At 33.5% G+C, this 15,433-nt stretch overlaps 1 protein-coding gene across 2 annotated transcripts in view; it reads left to right on the top strand.

Moving 5' to 3' along the window:
- The window catches only part of Pxdnl (peroxidasin like), a 488,149-nt gene that overhangs the window by 434,397 nt on the left and 38,319 nt on the right, over positions 1-15,433 (top strand). For both annotated transcript variants that reach the window (XM_048782891.1, XM_048782890.1), the window contains 2 exons: positions 8,498-8,632; positions 10,689-10,897. In XM_048782891.1, coding sequence (XP_048638848.1) covers positions 8,498-8,632; positions 10,689-10,897 — 344 coding nt within the window. The remainder of the gene's footprint in view (positions 1-8,497; positions 8,633-10,688; positions 10,898-15,433) is intronic.

Raw genomic sequence — 15,433 nt, 5'->3', positions numbered from 1 at the left:
AGACAAGCTCTCAGTGAAAGGTATTCTGAAGAACTCTCCTTCTCAAAAAAAAAAAAAAACCAACCAAAAACCAAAAACCAAAACAACAAGAAAACAATTTTCTTTCTGATGTTTTCAGAGACCATAAATTAATCATAAAGTTATTTCGTACTGTGTTTCTGAACTGACTAATCATGCTGGATGTTCTCATTGTTTTAATTTCATTGGTGTGAAATGCCATTTACTTTTCTCCTAAGAAAGCAGCCATCCTGAGGCAAAAGAAATTTTATTTTGTGTGAGAATACACAAGGACATTTTGCTTTTTTGAAGGACATGTTTCAAATGTATTTTTCTCTCTAAAAAAAAAGCCACTAAATGATCATATTCATTCTGAAAACTCAGGAGTGTCTCAGAAAGCTTTTCTGCAAGGACACTTTATCACAAAGCACCATTCCTCCATGTTTATGGGAATGGCTTTTATTTGTTTCATTAAAATCATGCATTGCTGCATTATCTGCCTTTCATTCTCTGAATCAGGAAAGCATGCATATCTCCCCAAAATGCCATACGGATATCTGTCCTCCTGTCTCTGTGAATGATCCAGCTGAATGAAAGTTATTATTATCCATCCTTCTAAAGCCGTCTTTAAGTCAAACTGTGGTTATGAAATTAGATATAGATTGACATTGTAGTCTTTGTGGCAAGGAATAGCTCATTTCAAGGTCTGCAAATATTTTCTTTCAACTCTCTGTACATAAATATAGCAACAAAAACATTTCTTTTCTCTCCCTCTCTTTTTAAACATAACTTGTCTCCTTTTGTTCTTATTGTTCCACCTGTAATCTAAAAGGTGGGAATCTAAATTAAACACAGCTCAATGTTTTATTATCAGAACCAGGAGATTCTTTATGTCAATGGTTTTCATTCTTGCTTTGAAACAGGGCTGTCTATACTATATGCATTCAGAGCAGTTAAGGTTAAAGTTACCAGGCCTCCGTGATGGTTTTTGTTTTCAAAAGAAAGGGGGTTTTACTATCAGAAATGCCATCTCGGGTTGTATAACTCGACCTTCATAACCATGCTGCCTCACACCAGATTACTAGTTTTAAATATGGAACAAATGTTTAATATTAGGTTTGGGGAGGATAGTTTTCAAGTGCAATGACATAGTATTAATGCAGAAGCTATTTCTTTATTCTTACTAATGACTAATTTTAAGCAAGAAAGAAGTGATACAAAGTTTATAATGGAAAAAGTTTTTTTTTTAAATTGACATTCTTCTGACTAATGCAGATGAATTGATAAGAAATGCTCTGAGAGTTTATTGATCTCAAACTTTCCTCTAAGGAGACTGGAGTTGATTTGAAAAGCCAAACATAGGGCATACACAATTAATAAGTTACTAAATATAAGGCTTGTAATAAAGCTCATTGAAAGGCTCCCTACATTTCTTTAGAGATGATATGGTGAGCCATGGTAAAAGCAATATGCAGTAACAGGAATAAGAATGGTTAATGTTTAACTGAATTATTTAAGAGATGGGAAACATCAATACCAAGTGACTGAAGTTAACAAAACCATGATTATGCTATCTGAGAAAATTCAGTGTTCTAGTATCTAAAACCTCCATTTACCATTTCTTTTCTTAACACTTACAATTCACAGACATGAACTTAATTTAGTTTTCTGGTTTCCTTTACCTATTATTTCTCGTATTCTGTATAATTTGATTTTAACCAGAGTTAAACTACATTTGTTTTTCTTTTCTTTTTCTTTTTTTATATCAGGGATTGAATTCAGGGGTACTCAGCCATGGAGCCACATCCCCAGCCCTATTTTGTATTTTATTTAGAGACAGGGTCTCACTGAGTTGTTTAGCGCCTTGCAGTTGCTGAGGCTGGCTTTGAACGTGATCTTCCTGCCTCAGCCTCCCAAGCCACTGGGATTACCAGCATGCACCACCATCCTGGGCTAACATTTGATTTCAACTCTCTCTAAATTAAAAATAGCAACAAAAGCCTCTCTTTTTAACATAGTTCAACCATGTTTACTCTTATTAATTCACCGGTAGTAGACTAGGTGAGAAACTAAGTCTAAACACAGCTTAATGTTTCATTATCAGAGCCAGAAGACTTGTTATGTTAATGGTTTTCATACTTGCTTTGGACAGGGACCTCCATCCAATGTTATATGCATTAGGGGCAGTTATTTTGAGGATCAAAGTATATTCTAAAAAATTAATTCAGAAGGTATGTGGGAAATCCCTCTAGTTCCTGCTCAATTTAGCAGTGAGTCTTAAATTCCTTTAAAAAATTAAATATGTTACAAATTAATTTAAGGATAACTTCAAAGATAAACTCAAATTGTATTAACTATAAGCAAGTGAGAGGAATGGGATAATGGTAGTATGTTGGCAGGAAAATTGTTTTAAAATTACAAGTGAATTTAGCTTGAAATTATGGGAATTAATAATTATGTCAGTTTCCTAGTGCTGTCATAGCAAAGTACTGCAAACTGGGTGTCTTATACCAACAGAAATTTGTTATTCCATAGTTCTGAAGCCCAAAATCAGGGTATTGGCAGGGCTGTGTTTCCTCTGGAACCGAAAGGGGAGAATCCTTTGCTCCTTCTAGTTTCTGGTAGAGGGCAACAGCCCTTGGCTTGCAGCTGGGGTACTTCAGTCTCTGCCTATGTCATCACATGACCCCTTCACTGTGTGTCTGTGTCTACGTAGTCCTCTTCTTTATAGGGACACCAGTCATATTGGATTTGAGTCCACCCCAGTGACAGCATCTTAACTTGATCACATCTGTATAAAGTGTCTTTCCAAATGATAAGATCTCAATGATAGGTACTAAGGATTACTGATTTGACATATTTGGGGGGACATAATTCAGCTCATAACAATAATTAAACTAAATGTTTCATGAAACCAAACAGACTTTTACTTATTTCATTGGAAATGACAGATTAAATCAGAGCTGTAAGAGAAACAAATTGACTTGGCAAAATACTCTAGGTAGCTTAAGTTTAATTGGAAACAAAACTTTTCAAAATATGCTTTTGAAACATGTTATTCGCCTCATACCTGGTACTCCATTTATAAATATAATCTGAACAGTTCCAAAGGCCCTGGAGTCTCTCAAAGAATATGAAAAGAGGAACACTATTTAACAGGCTTCTCGAGGTCAGTAACATTTTGACTTGAAGATAAACAATGTCAATATGAAGAAGGAAACTTTATAAGAAAAAAAGGTCATATAAATTTAGATAAAAAATTAAAAAAACATTGGAAATCCAAGTTAAGCAATATGTATCTATATTACCCACATTTATATATAACAAATGATATGTTTAACTTTTAGCAACACTTATTATCATTGTTGAGCTCTTAGTAATAAGTGTGATATCAGACAAGAGTATACAAAAAGACTGGTGGAATAGACCAGAAGTGAGTGAGAAAAGGTGCTCATATTTGGAAATATCATATTTGAAAGAGCTGCTAGGCATAGTGAGAAATCCGAACATGTCGATAAGTGATACAACAATAATTGGCTCTCTTTCCAGGGACAAAAAAAAAAAAAGAGTGGTTTATTTATTTGTTTGTTTGTTTTCTGGTGCTGCAGATTGAACCCAGGGCCTTATGCAAACAAGTGCATGCAAGGCAAGCACTCTACCAACTGAGCTATAACCCTAGCCCATAAAAAAGAGTATGAATTCATATCTCATATCATATGAAAATCAGTTCTGGGTAAGGAAAGAAATTTTAAGTAAGATATAAAACATAATAACCATAAAAATTTATAACTTGACTGTAGAATTAAAGAATTTTTTTTGTATCAAAACCCAACATAAATGAGAGTGACCAAAAACAGCACGAATATGGAGTAAATACATTTGGACATAAAAAAGTATTAGCATCCAGAATATATATTTATAGAGTTCCTGATAGTAAGAAAGAAAACTATGCCCCCATTAAAAATGGATAGGAAGTGTAAATAGGCACTTTTACATAAGAAAATAGTTGAAAATTAGACTCCCAATCAATATGTAGAAGGTGCTTAATCACATAATTAACTTGAAAAATGCAAAATCTAAATAAAACATAATTTCATAGCCATCGATTAACAAATATTTAAAAAGTCATATTTTCAGGTTATACCTAGGAAAATGATTTTCTCTTGATTTTAAATCTTTCAACACAGCCTCCTCCTCCAAAACTATAAGATCAGCAAAGAGGGTGCACAAAAAATAACACACAACCTGTGCCTTCAGAATTAGCAGAGACAGAAGGGTGTGAATTCCAAAATAACTGTGTTTAAAAATACTCAGCAACATGCAACAGAACTGCCCATGAACTCTACATCCCCTGCAACTCTAGAGCTTTCAGGGAGTGGGTACTTTAAAAATCTTCACGGACAAAGAAAAGGGGAAGAGAACTTAGATGAAAAAAATTCCTCTAGAAGGAAAAGTTCAACACCAAGTACCATTTTGTCAAAAGTAACTGTGGAAACCAGAAGTTCACAGCGCCCGCTACAAATCTCAAAAGTGTCCAGCGATAGCATTTACTTATGAAAGAAGAAGTGAGTAGAGAAAAGATAGTGACCTCTTCTGATCTGAAAGCAGAATGAAGTGAAATTACAGATGCTATGGGGGAAAAAAAAAGAAAGAAAACATTTCAATTCCTACTTCACTGCACCACTAACATTGCCATTAAAAATGTTGTACATCACCATAGTGATTGAAGAACAAGCTATCGAATGAGAAATTCATTTTACAAATATTTCAGAATGAAAAGAGGTCAGACAAATGTTAAATAAAGGCATGCAACAATAAAACATAAATGCAAATTGCCAGGATTCAGGGGACTTAAGGAAGAGTGGCATTGGTGAAAGAAGAGGCAGGTTGCAAGTGAGGAGCAGCCTCTAGAAAAAATCTGCTGCCCCTAGAGGGGCTTTTATTTTTATATCTTTTTTACAGGCTTTTTTTTTTTTTTCAGGTGGTTAATGGATAGCCTCAAAGTCTGAAACTTCTTTGATTTACATGATTTTCAAGAGTTACAATCTTAGTTCTGACATATATTGATTACCTAAGATATTAAGTACATTGTTTAAAATATTTTTCTATAACCTTAGCCAATCATGATTAAGCTTTTATATTTTCACCTCAATCACTAGGTGCTAGGTTACATGTCTCTGGACCTATTATTAACTTCTAACTTTAAGCATACCTATAATTATTTCATTAATCTTTAACTTTAAAGCATACCTCTGATTATTGGTAAGCTTTCTTACTTCTAAACTAAAGTTCCAGTAAAACACACGTGAAATAGTGTAAGCCTACTACTTAAAAAGCCTACTATTCTGAAGTGCCTCTAAAATGTATCTATATTAATTTTACATTATTCTATTTTTAATTTCCAAGGTAATATCCTTTTTTCCTATGAACTATTTTAACTGCTTTCTTAAAGAGTTTCCATGATCCTCAGTCAAAGCACACCAATTCTTATATCTTTATAATCTTTAACTAAAGGGCAGGCTCTGCACCTCAACCCATTTGCCATTAATATTAATTATGTGTTTTCCATTCTCATCATAAATTCCTGTGTAAGGCAAAGGAGGGTCTGTTGGTGGGGGGAATGTATGTTGTATACAGGTTGTGGCTTTAGAATGGGGAGGTGGGGTGGGGAGCTTAGTGTAAGTTGTTAAGCTTTTCTCAGGAACCTAGATTTGCAATCTTTTTTTTCCTATGAATTTCTTGAGGAATAACACTATTGTTTGTATCTTGAGAGATATTGAAACACACCTCGTGGCATGTCTCAATTGTATTTTTAGTAGGATACAATTCTAGGAATTTTCCTGCAATCTCAGGCAATATATACTTTTATCATTGATTGACATATGCCCTATTATCCATATCATGAATATCAAACAAAACACTTAACACATTCCTCATGGTTCTGGTTTCCAGATGGGTCTGCCCCACCACAGCATCCCCAGTGCTGTGACCCTGTCAGACATTGGGTGCAGGAACGCCTTCACCAGCAAATGTAAATATTTTCAGAGGAAAAATCTTCCAGAAAAAACTGAAACATTGGGAAAGAACAATTTCACATTAAAACTTGAATTAAATAAGCACTTCAGCATTCAAACGAGTGCTTGGAAATATAAAAAAGCACCTGTTGTCAGAAATTAAGAAACCAAATGTAAGATAAAGGGAGAGAAAGAGAAGCTGAAGAAGAGAAAGATGGAAAGATGAAACTAAGAAGGAGAAGGAGGGTGAGGAAGGGAAAGGGGAGGAGAAAAGGGGGAGGATATTAGAGTCTAACTAAAAAAAAAAAAAAAAAAAAAAAAAAGATAAAGACTAAATTAAGTTGTGCCAAAGGATAAGAGAGTCACTTTGCCAGGAAATAGATTACAGAGAATTTCTATATGACTATTGTGGAAATGTGAATTTTTCATCCACTTTGGATAGCATTTTGGCATTATTTATGAAAATTAAAAGAATGCACAAGGATGTGTATTACAGAAAAATTCTATATGCTCATTATAAAAGTATGAATTGCACATCCATTTTGGACAGCATTTTGACCTTATGTCTTACAATTGAAGGTGTACTCTGCAGCCATCTTCTCTGGCTCTTAACATCAGTATCTCCAAAGCAGATATCTACAGACCACTGCCCGTTCACCAAATCTAACTGACTGACTGATTTTGTGAAGCTGTATTGGAACACAGTTGTGTCCCTTTTTTTCTGTGTTGTTTATGGCTGCTTTTCTGCAAAATGAAGGAGTAGTTGCAACTAGACCAATTTTCCCACAAAGCTGAAAACATTTACTCTCTGGACCTCTATGGTAAAAGAAAATACCAGTGCTTAGCCTAGAGATACTCTTATACATTTGAAGAAACATGTGAGAATGTTCATAGCACTTAAACTGAAAACTTCACAGTATTCATTACCAGTAGAGTAGAAAACTAAATTGGAATAGTTTTCGGTAAGGAACTATTTAATATACAGTTGCGAAAATGAAGGAGGTACAGAGGTGTGCAACAACACAATTGCACCTCTGACTAATTTACTGAGTTAAAAAAGAAAAAAAGGAAGCAAGGGCACCATATTTTTATTTGTGCCAAGTTTAAAACATGCAAAGTTAAACCATATGCAGTGTAGTGAGTCATTGCTTGCAGTAAAAAAGATAAAGTAAAGCAAAAAGCAGACTAACTTTGTATCATGTTTATTGTTTGGAGACAGGGAATACAATTTAATCAAGGTGGCTTCTACTTGGAGTGTAGGACATTGCTCATATTTTACCCAATCAGTAAATGGGCAAAGGAACTGAACAGACTCTTCACAGAAGGAGAAATACAAATAGTCCAAAAAAAAAAAAAAAGAGAGAAAATGTTCAACATCTCTAGCAATTAAAGAAATGCAAACTAAAACTATCTCACTCCAGTCAGAATGGCAATTATCAAGAATACAAGTAACAATAAATGTTGGGGAGGATGTGGGGAAAGACGTACACTCATACATTGCTAGTGGGACTGCAAACTGGTGCAACCACTGTGGAAAACAGTGTGGAGATTCCTTAGAAAACTTGGAATGGAAACACCATTTGACTCAGTTACCCCACTCATTGGTTTATACCCAAAGGATTTAAAATCATCCTACTACAGTGATGCAACCACATCAATTTTTTGGTTATGTGCCCAAGCCCATTTGGCTTATTATTACTATTTGCATTAAGTAATTCTTGTTTGTCTATTTGTTATTTAGTTTTAAAAATGGCTCCAAATTCTAGATCAAGTGATCATTGACTTTTTAACAGGACAATTTATTTAATGCTTATGATTTCATCATATAAGTATAATAATAATGAAAAAATATATTATTATAATAACCTTATAATAATACCTAATAATGATCACACTAATATCACACTAATATTATATAGAATGTATACTATATATTATTTATAATTATATTTATAAATATTATATACTATTATACATTCTATATAATGTATTATAATAACTATAGTAAGAATAACATTTTAATGTATTTATTATTATAGTAAATATGATAATTATGATCCACAAAATATTTTTCACTCTGAGTTTTTGACATATCTATTATATACACTAAGATGGAAACTTTTCATAGTTCAGTGTTTTTATTTTCCACTGCCTCTGAAAGAATTAGTTGTATATATTGACATATATGGATATACATACAACTATGTAAAATATATTTACATTTCATTGTTTGACGAGATAATTTTGAAGAATGTCACGAGTGATTTTTGGTGTTAAATTCTGTTGGTTAGATCACAGCTCTGCTTCCTGTCTGTCAGTTGGGTGATTCCTGCATGCCTTTTTTCACCTTAGTGTTTTTATCTGTAAAATGGTAATAATAATGATATTTTCCTTTCCATTTTGTGTGACTGAACTAAAAGTAAGGTTTAGTAGTCATTCATGTAAGGACTACTTCCAATGTGTGCTATCTGCCTGTGTCGTTCCAGGTTGTACAGCACCCCAGGTGACATTGATTTATGGCCCGCCCTGATGGTTGAAGACCTGATTCCTGGTACGAGAGTGGGACCGACACTTATGTGCCTCTTTGTTACCCAGTTTCAGCGGCTAAGAGATGGAGATAGGTGAAGAATTATCTGTTATGCTTATCAAAATTGTTTTCTTGCTCCCAAATATATGTGTAAAATAATATTATTGTGTGATTCCATATTTTCTATGATTTCAAATTTATTAAATATAATAAATAAAAGGTAGGTACGGTCTCAAAACTTTTCTGACCACTGATAATACCAGATGGCATTTCTTTTGTAAATCTTTGTAAGAAGAAAAGAAATAGAATGTCTTGGAAGGGCACAGAAGTCAGTGGTTGAGAGGATGCATGTTAGAATTACTATTGAGCAATACTCCTTATAACTGTTTAACTTTGGGCAACACTGACTCTATTCCAGGCTCCTCATCTGGAAAGTGTGTGTGACTATAGTGCCTGTTCTGCAGTACCCCCGCATCCTTAAATGATATTGAGAGGGCAGAGGTTGATAGCAGTTCTGAGCCTCCTCCTTCCAGTCTCATGGAAGGAGAATTATTGGCCAGCCTCTTTGTAAAATCATACAACGAGGGCATTGAGTGGAGAGATAACTGGAGACTCTTCTCTAAAATTTCCTGATTTCTCTAAAGTATTTATAGAAAATAACTTGAATTTATGAGATTATGGAAGAAAGCTGACTGGAGAATGTAAGTTAGTCAGGCAATTTCTGTTATCATCGTAAGACTCAATATAAAAGCTAAGAAATCCAAACCTACTAAGCAGCTCCCCTGAATGCTCGTGTATCACTCCTGACACTTGGAACCAAATATGTTTCAAGACATGGTATCTTCTGATTCATTAAGACAGTGTAATAGTAAGATTTAGGATTTTTGTGAATTGGTTTAATAATTCAACTTTTTGTATTATTACAGAAATGATGTATATAAAGCTTGAAACATAGCCTAGACTTTAATTAAATTTACCCTAAAAATTATTCTTAACATTTTTCTTCCAAATTTTTTCCACTTAAGGGTGATGTCACAAAAAAAGTAGCAAAAGATTTAATTCCCTTAATTATTATACATTGGCAAATATTAATAGTATATTTTATTGAATTAGTTTTTGTAAATTATTTTTAATGCTCTGTATTTCTTGCCTTATGTAGTTGGCATAAGATGTTCAGTTGGCATTAATTTAAAAACATACATTGGCATTAATTTAAAAATATATATAATCAAACATTGGAAAAGTCTGGGAAACTGCCAATATTTGGGTAAGTTGTCTTCCCTAAGTGTATTAGTTTGCTGGATTTTCTGTAACAAAGTACCACAAGTCTGAAATTTAAAACTCAGGTCAAGGATTGGCAGTGTTGGTTCTTACTAGGGCCTTTCATCCCAGGTTGCAAATACCTGTCTCTCTGTATTTTTACATCTCTCCACACTGGGTTAGGACCCACCTATATAAACTAGTTTTACTTCAGTTCCTTCTTTAAAGAGGTCTTGTCTCCAAATATTGTCATCTTTCAAAATACCTGGGCTTAGTACTTTAACATGAATTTTGATGGATACTCAATTGAGTGGGCAATGTCTTTTCACCTACTATCTTAATTTACTGTTGTACACCAGTATGAAAAAAGCACATGTGGCATTAGTATTTAAATATTTATTGAATGAACAAATACAAGACTCACTGTATCAGTCCACTTTTAAATTACATCCTTTCATTTAAAATTGGATCCATTATTCTAATTAGTTGGTAAATAGAACCAAAGGGTATATGTGGAATTTAAAAACTTATATTTACTTTTAAGGCAAACACATTTATCTTAAGTTTCTTGGAAAATTTCTAAGGCCAGTTCATAAAGTTTAAATTTAAAAAAATGTGTTTTTTTCCTTAAATAAGAATTCTATAAGACTTTGAATCACCTTATAAAACTTGAGTTTGAGATTGATAATTCAGAAGAGTATAGGGTTGATCAGCTTTATAAATATTTGAAAGAATTAAAAGTATACTTAGTTGGAGCACAAACACGATCTTAGATCTGCTTTGTATTTTTTTCTTTTCTTTTTTTTTTTTTGTGGAGCAAAGGCTCACTGTGGATGTTGGACATGCACCTGAGTGACCCGTGAAATTGTGTCTTTTCTGTTAACTACCAGGTTCTGGTATGAAAACCCTGGAGTTTTTACCCCTGCACAACTCACTCAGCTGAAACAGGTGTCACTGGGCCGTGTGCTTTGCGACAATGGTGACAACATTCAGCAGGTTCAGCCGGATGTCTTTGTGAAGGCGGAATACCCACAGGGCTACCTGAGTTGTGGTGAGATCCCAAAGATGGATTTGCGAATGTGGCAAGACTGCTGGGAAGGTCAGTAATGACATGTGCACATATAATGCTTTCAGAGCCAAAGAAACTCCCTGTGTTCTCTCACGTCTCTTCTATTGATCTTCCTCTCACTCCTTTATTTATTTATTTTTGATTGGTACATTTATATATGTGCACAACAAGCTATTGCTTATTTCATTCTATATTTCTACCCCTTTACCTTCTTTCCTCCCTCCTTCTTCGTCTTTTCCATCTACTTTACTGATTTATCTCCTTTCCAATCTCATTTCCTGCCACCTTCTTTCCCTTATTTTGCTATAGCTTCTAATATGAGAGAAAACATTTGGCTCTTGATTTTCTGAGTCTAGCTTATTTTACTTGGCATAATTTTTCTCCATTTACCAGCAAATGCCTTTATTTTATTTTTCTTTATGGCTGAGTAAAACTCCATTGTGCATATATACCACAATTTCTTGATCTATTCATTTGCCGGTGGACATCTGGGTTGGTTCCATAATATGACAATTATGAATTGTTAGCCTGCTAATTGTGGTGGCTATATTGCTATAGTATGCTCATTTTTGTTCTTTTAGACAAATACTGAGTAGAATCCTGGGTCCATATGGTCATTCCATTTCTAGTTTTTTGAGGAATCTACATATTACTTTCTATAGTGGTTGTAATTAATTTGCAGTCCCACCAATAATGTCTGAATATATCCTTTTCCCCACATCCTATCCAGCATTTATTATTGTTTGTATTCTTGATAATTACCATTCTTATTGGGTAGAGATGAAATCTCAGGGTAGTTTTGATTTGCATACCCCTGATTGCTAGAGATATCGAACACTTAAAAAATATATTTGTTAGCCATTTGCATTTCCTCTTTTGAGAAGTTTGTATTTGACCTAGTTGAAGTTTCATTGACCTATTTGTTAATTGGATTATTTGTTTTGGGGCATAGAGTTTTTGAATTTTTTATATATTCTGGATTTTAATTCTCTGCCAGAGGAGTGGCTGGCAAGACATTTCCACCCCCATTCTGTAGGATCTCTCTTCACTCTTTTGATTATTTCCTTTCATGTGCAGAAGCTTTTTAGTTTGATGATATTTCACTTATTGGTTCTTGGTTTCATTTTTTGAGCTTCAGGGGTTTTGCTGAGGATGTCATTGCTTGAAACCATATGATGGAGTGCTGACCCTATATTTTCCTCTAACAGTTGCAAGCTTTCTGGTCTAATTCCTGAGTCTTTGATCCATTTGATTTGATTTTTGTGCAGGGTGAGAGATAAGGATTTAATTTCATATCTAATTTCTTTCTTCTAAATATGGATATCCTTGATAATTGTCCTTCTGACTAGAGTGAGATGGAATCTTTGCATTTCTCTAACTGCTAGAGATGTTGAAAATTTGTTCATATATTTGTTGACCAATTGTTTCTCTTTTTTTGTGAAGTGCTTGTTCAATTCCTTTGCCCATTTATTAACTGGGTATTTTTTGTTTTTGTTTTTGTTATTTGGTGTTAAGTTTTTTGAGTTCTTTATATATCCTGCAGATTAATGCTCTGAGGTGCAGATGCCAAAGATTTTCTCTTCCAGTCAGAAATGCAATAATCAAGAATACAAGTAACAATAAACGATGGTGAGGATGTGGGGGAAATGTACACTCATACATTGCCGGTGGGCCTGCAAATAGTGCAACCAGTCTGGAAAGTAGTATGGAGACTCCATAGAAAACTTGGAATGGAATCTCCATTTGATCCAGTCATCCCACTCCTCGGTTTAGACCTAAAGGACTTAAAATCATCATACTACAGTGACGCAGCCATATCAATGTTTATAGAAGCTCAATTCAAAATAGCTAAACTATGGAACCCAGTCTAGGTGACCTTCAACAGATAAATGTATAAAAATTGTGGTATATATACATAATGAAAATATTACTCAGCCATAAAGAGAAATGAAATTATGGCATTTGCTGGTTAATTGATGGAACTGGAGAATATCATGCTACATAAATAAGCCAATCCCCACCCCCAAATGCCAAATGTTCTCTCTGATATGCTGATGCTAATACATCACAATAAGTGGTGGTGGGGGCATAAGAAGTACTTTGGATTAGACAAAGGGGAATGAAGGGAAAAGGGGGAATGAGAAAGATAGCAGAATGAATCAGACATTATGTTCCTATGTACATATATGAATACATAGCCAATGTAATTCCTCGTCATGTACAACCAGAAGAATGGGAAGTTATATTCCATATATGTATAATATCTCAAAATACATTCTACTATCATGTGTAACTAATAACAACAAATTTTAAAAATTTCTGAATGATTAAAAAAATACAATAAATGTGGATAACCAGTTTTCTGCATTTTTGGCACCTTTACTAAGAATCATATGCTGTAAGTATTTGAGCTTGTCTTGAAGTCTTCTATTTTATTGGTCTTCAAGTATATTTTGATGTCATAGCATGCTGTTTTTGTTACTATAGCTAGCTAGAATAATTTTAGATTGGGTTTATGATGCTTCCTGCATCAGTTTTTAAAATTGTCTTGGCTATTCTAGTTTTCTTATTTTTTCAGATGAATTTAAGGTCTGATTTTTCTAGTTCCATGAAGAATGTAATTGTTATTTTGATGGGGATTGCATTGAATTTGTATATTGCTTTTGGTAGTATGGTCATTTTGATTATATTAATTCTGCTTATCCAAGAATATGGGAGATCTTTCTATTTTCTGAGATCTTCTTCAATTTCTTTCTTGAGTGTTCTATAGCTTTCATTGTTTGGTTCTTTCAATTTCCTGATTAAATTAATTACCAGATATTTTATTTTATTTTTTAAATATTTTATTTTATTTTTATTGTGAAGGGGATGGTTTTTTTCTGATTTCTTTCTCAGGCAAATTGTTGTTGAAGTATAGAAAAGCTACTTTGTACTTATGTATGTGGAGCATGTATAATAAATATTTTCACTCTAAATTATGTTGTATAACTTTTTTTTTTGGCTAGACAATATATATTGTATACATTCTACCTGTTTTTCTTTTTCTAAGGCCTTGAAATGGAGCATAAGTTTATTTATTTGGGGTCTCTCTATATTTTTAATGTATGCATTCAATGCAATAAATTTTCATCTTAGTATTACTTGCATATTGTCCCAGAGATATTTGTATGTTATATCTTTGCTTTCATTTATTTATAAGAATTTCTTGGTTTTTTTTCTCTCATTTCTACTTTGATCCATTTTTAGTTTTAAGAGATTATTGTTTAACCTCCATGTGTTTGTGTGGTTTCTATTATTTTTCTTGCTGTTGATTTCTAGTTTCATTTCACTATGATCTGTCACAAGGCATGGATCATATCATTTTTTTTTTATTTTCTTAGACTTACATTGTGACCTGGATTGTGGTCTATTTTGGAGAAGGTTAAATGAGGTGCTGAGAAGTTGGTACATTCAGCTGTTTTGGGGTAAAATATTCTGTAGATGTCTATTAATTCCATTTGACTTATAGTAATATTTAGGTTGGATATATATTTATTTATTTTATGCTTTGTTGACCTGTCTTGATGATAAGGGTGTGTTGAAGTCTCCCAGTATTATTGTATTGGGGTTTATCTGGAATTTAATGTCAAGGAGTATTTTTTTTTAATGTATTTGGGTACCTTGACATCTAGGGCATATATATTAGCTATCGTTATTTCTTCTTGTTGAATTGTTTCCTAAACCAGGATGTAATCGCTCTCTTTGTCTCTTTGGACTAATTTTTGCTTGAAATCAGCTTTGTCAAATATGAGAATGGCTACCTTAGCCTGTTTTTGTAGTTCATTTGCATGGAGTACTTTTTCCAGCCTTTTACATTCAGTCCATGAATGCACTTACCTGAGATGAATCTTTTGCAAACAGCATATAGATATAGTTGAATCTTGTTTTTTGATAAATTTTTCTAATCTATGTCTTAATTGAAGAATTGAGACCACTTATATTCAGTGTTATTATGGATATATGTTTGTGGTTTGCTGCTATTTGATTTTTTTGTTGTTGTATTTAATCCTGCCTTGGTTCTCATTTAGATGATTGGTCATTGCTTGATTTTCATTTACTTGGGGGTTTTGGATTCTCTTATTGAGATATTCTGTGTGCAATTTATCTTTGAGTATTCCTTGTAGTGCCAGCTTATTTGTTTTATATCTTTTAGTTTATCATTGTCATGGAAGGTTTTTAATTCCCCATCAAATATGAAAGAGAGCTGTTCTGGGTACAGCAATCTCGGCTGGCAATTGTTTTCTTTTAGAGTTTGAAAAATGTTATTCCATGCCTTCCTTGGTTTTATGGTCTGAGTACAGAAATCTGAAGTGAGTCTATTTGGTTTGCCTCCAAATGTGACTTGTTGTTTCTCTCTTGCAGCTTTTAATGTTCTTCCTTATTTTTTATGTTGGGCATTTTGATTATGTTGTGCCTTGGAGAACTTCTCATCTGGTTAGATCTATATGAGGTCTTGTTCACCTGTAAGTGGGTGTATAATTTTTTTGTCCAATTCATAAAAAATTTTTTAGTGCTTATTTCAGTTTT

Source organism: Marmota marmota, unplaced genomic scaffold (genome assembly GCF_001458135.2).
Source record: "Marmota marmota marmota unplaced genomic scaffold, marMar, whole genome shotgun sequence".
Lineage (NCBI taxonomy): Eukaryota > Metazoa > Chordata > Mammalia > Rodentia > Sciuridae > Marmota > Marmota marmota.
Note: the sequence above shows the minus strand (reverse complement) of the source record. Positions and strands in the feature narration are given on the sequence as shown.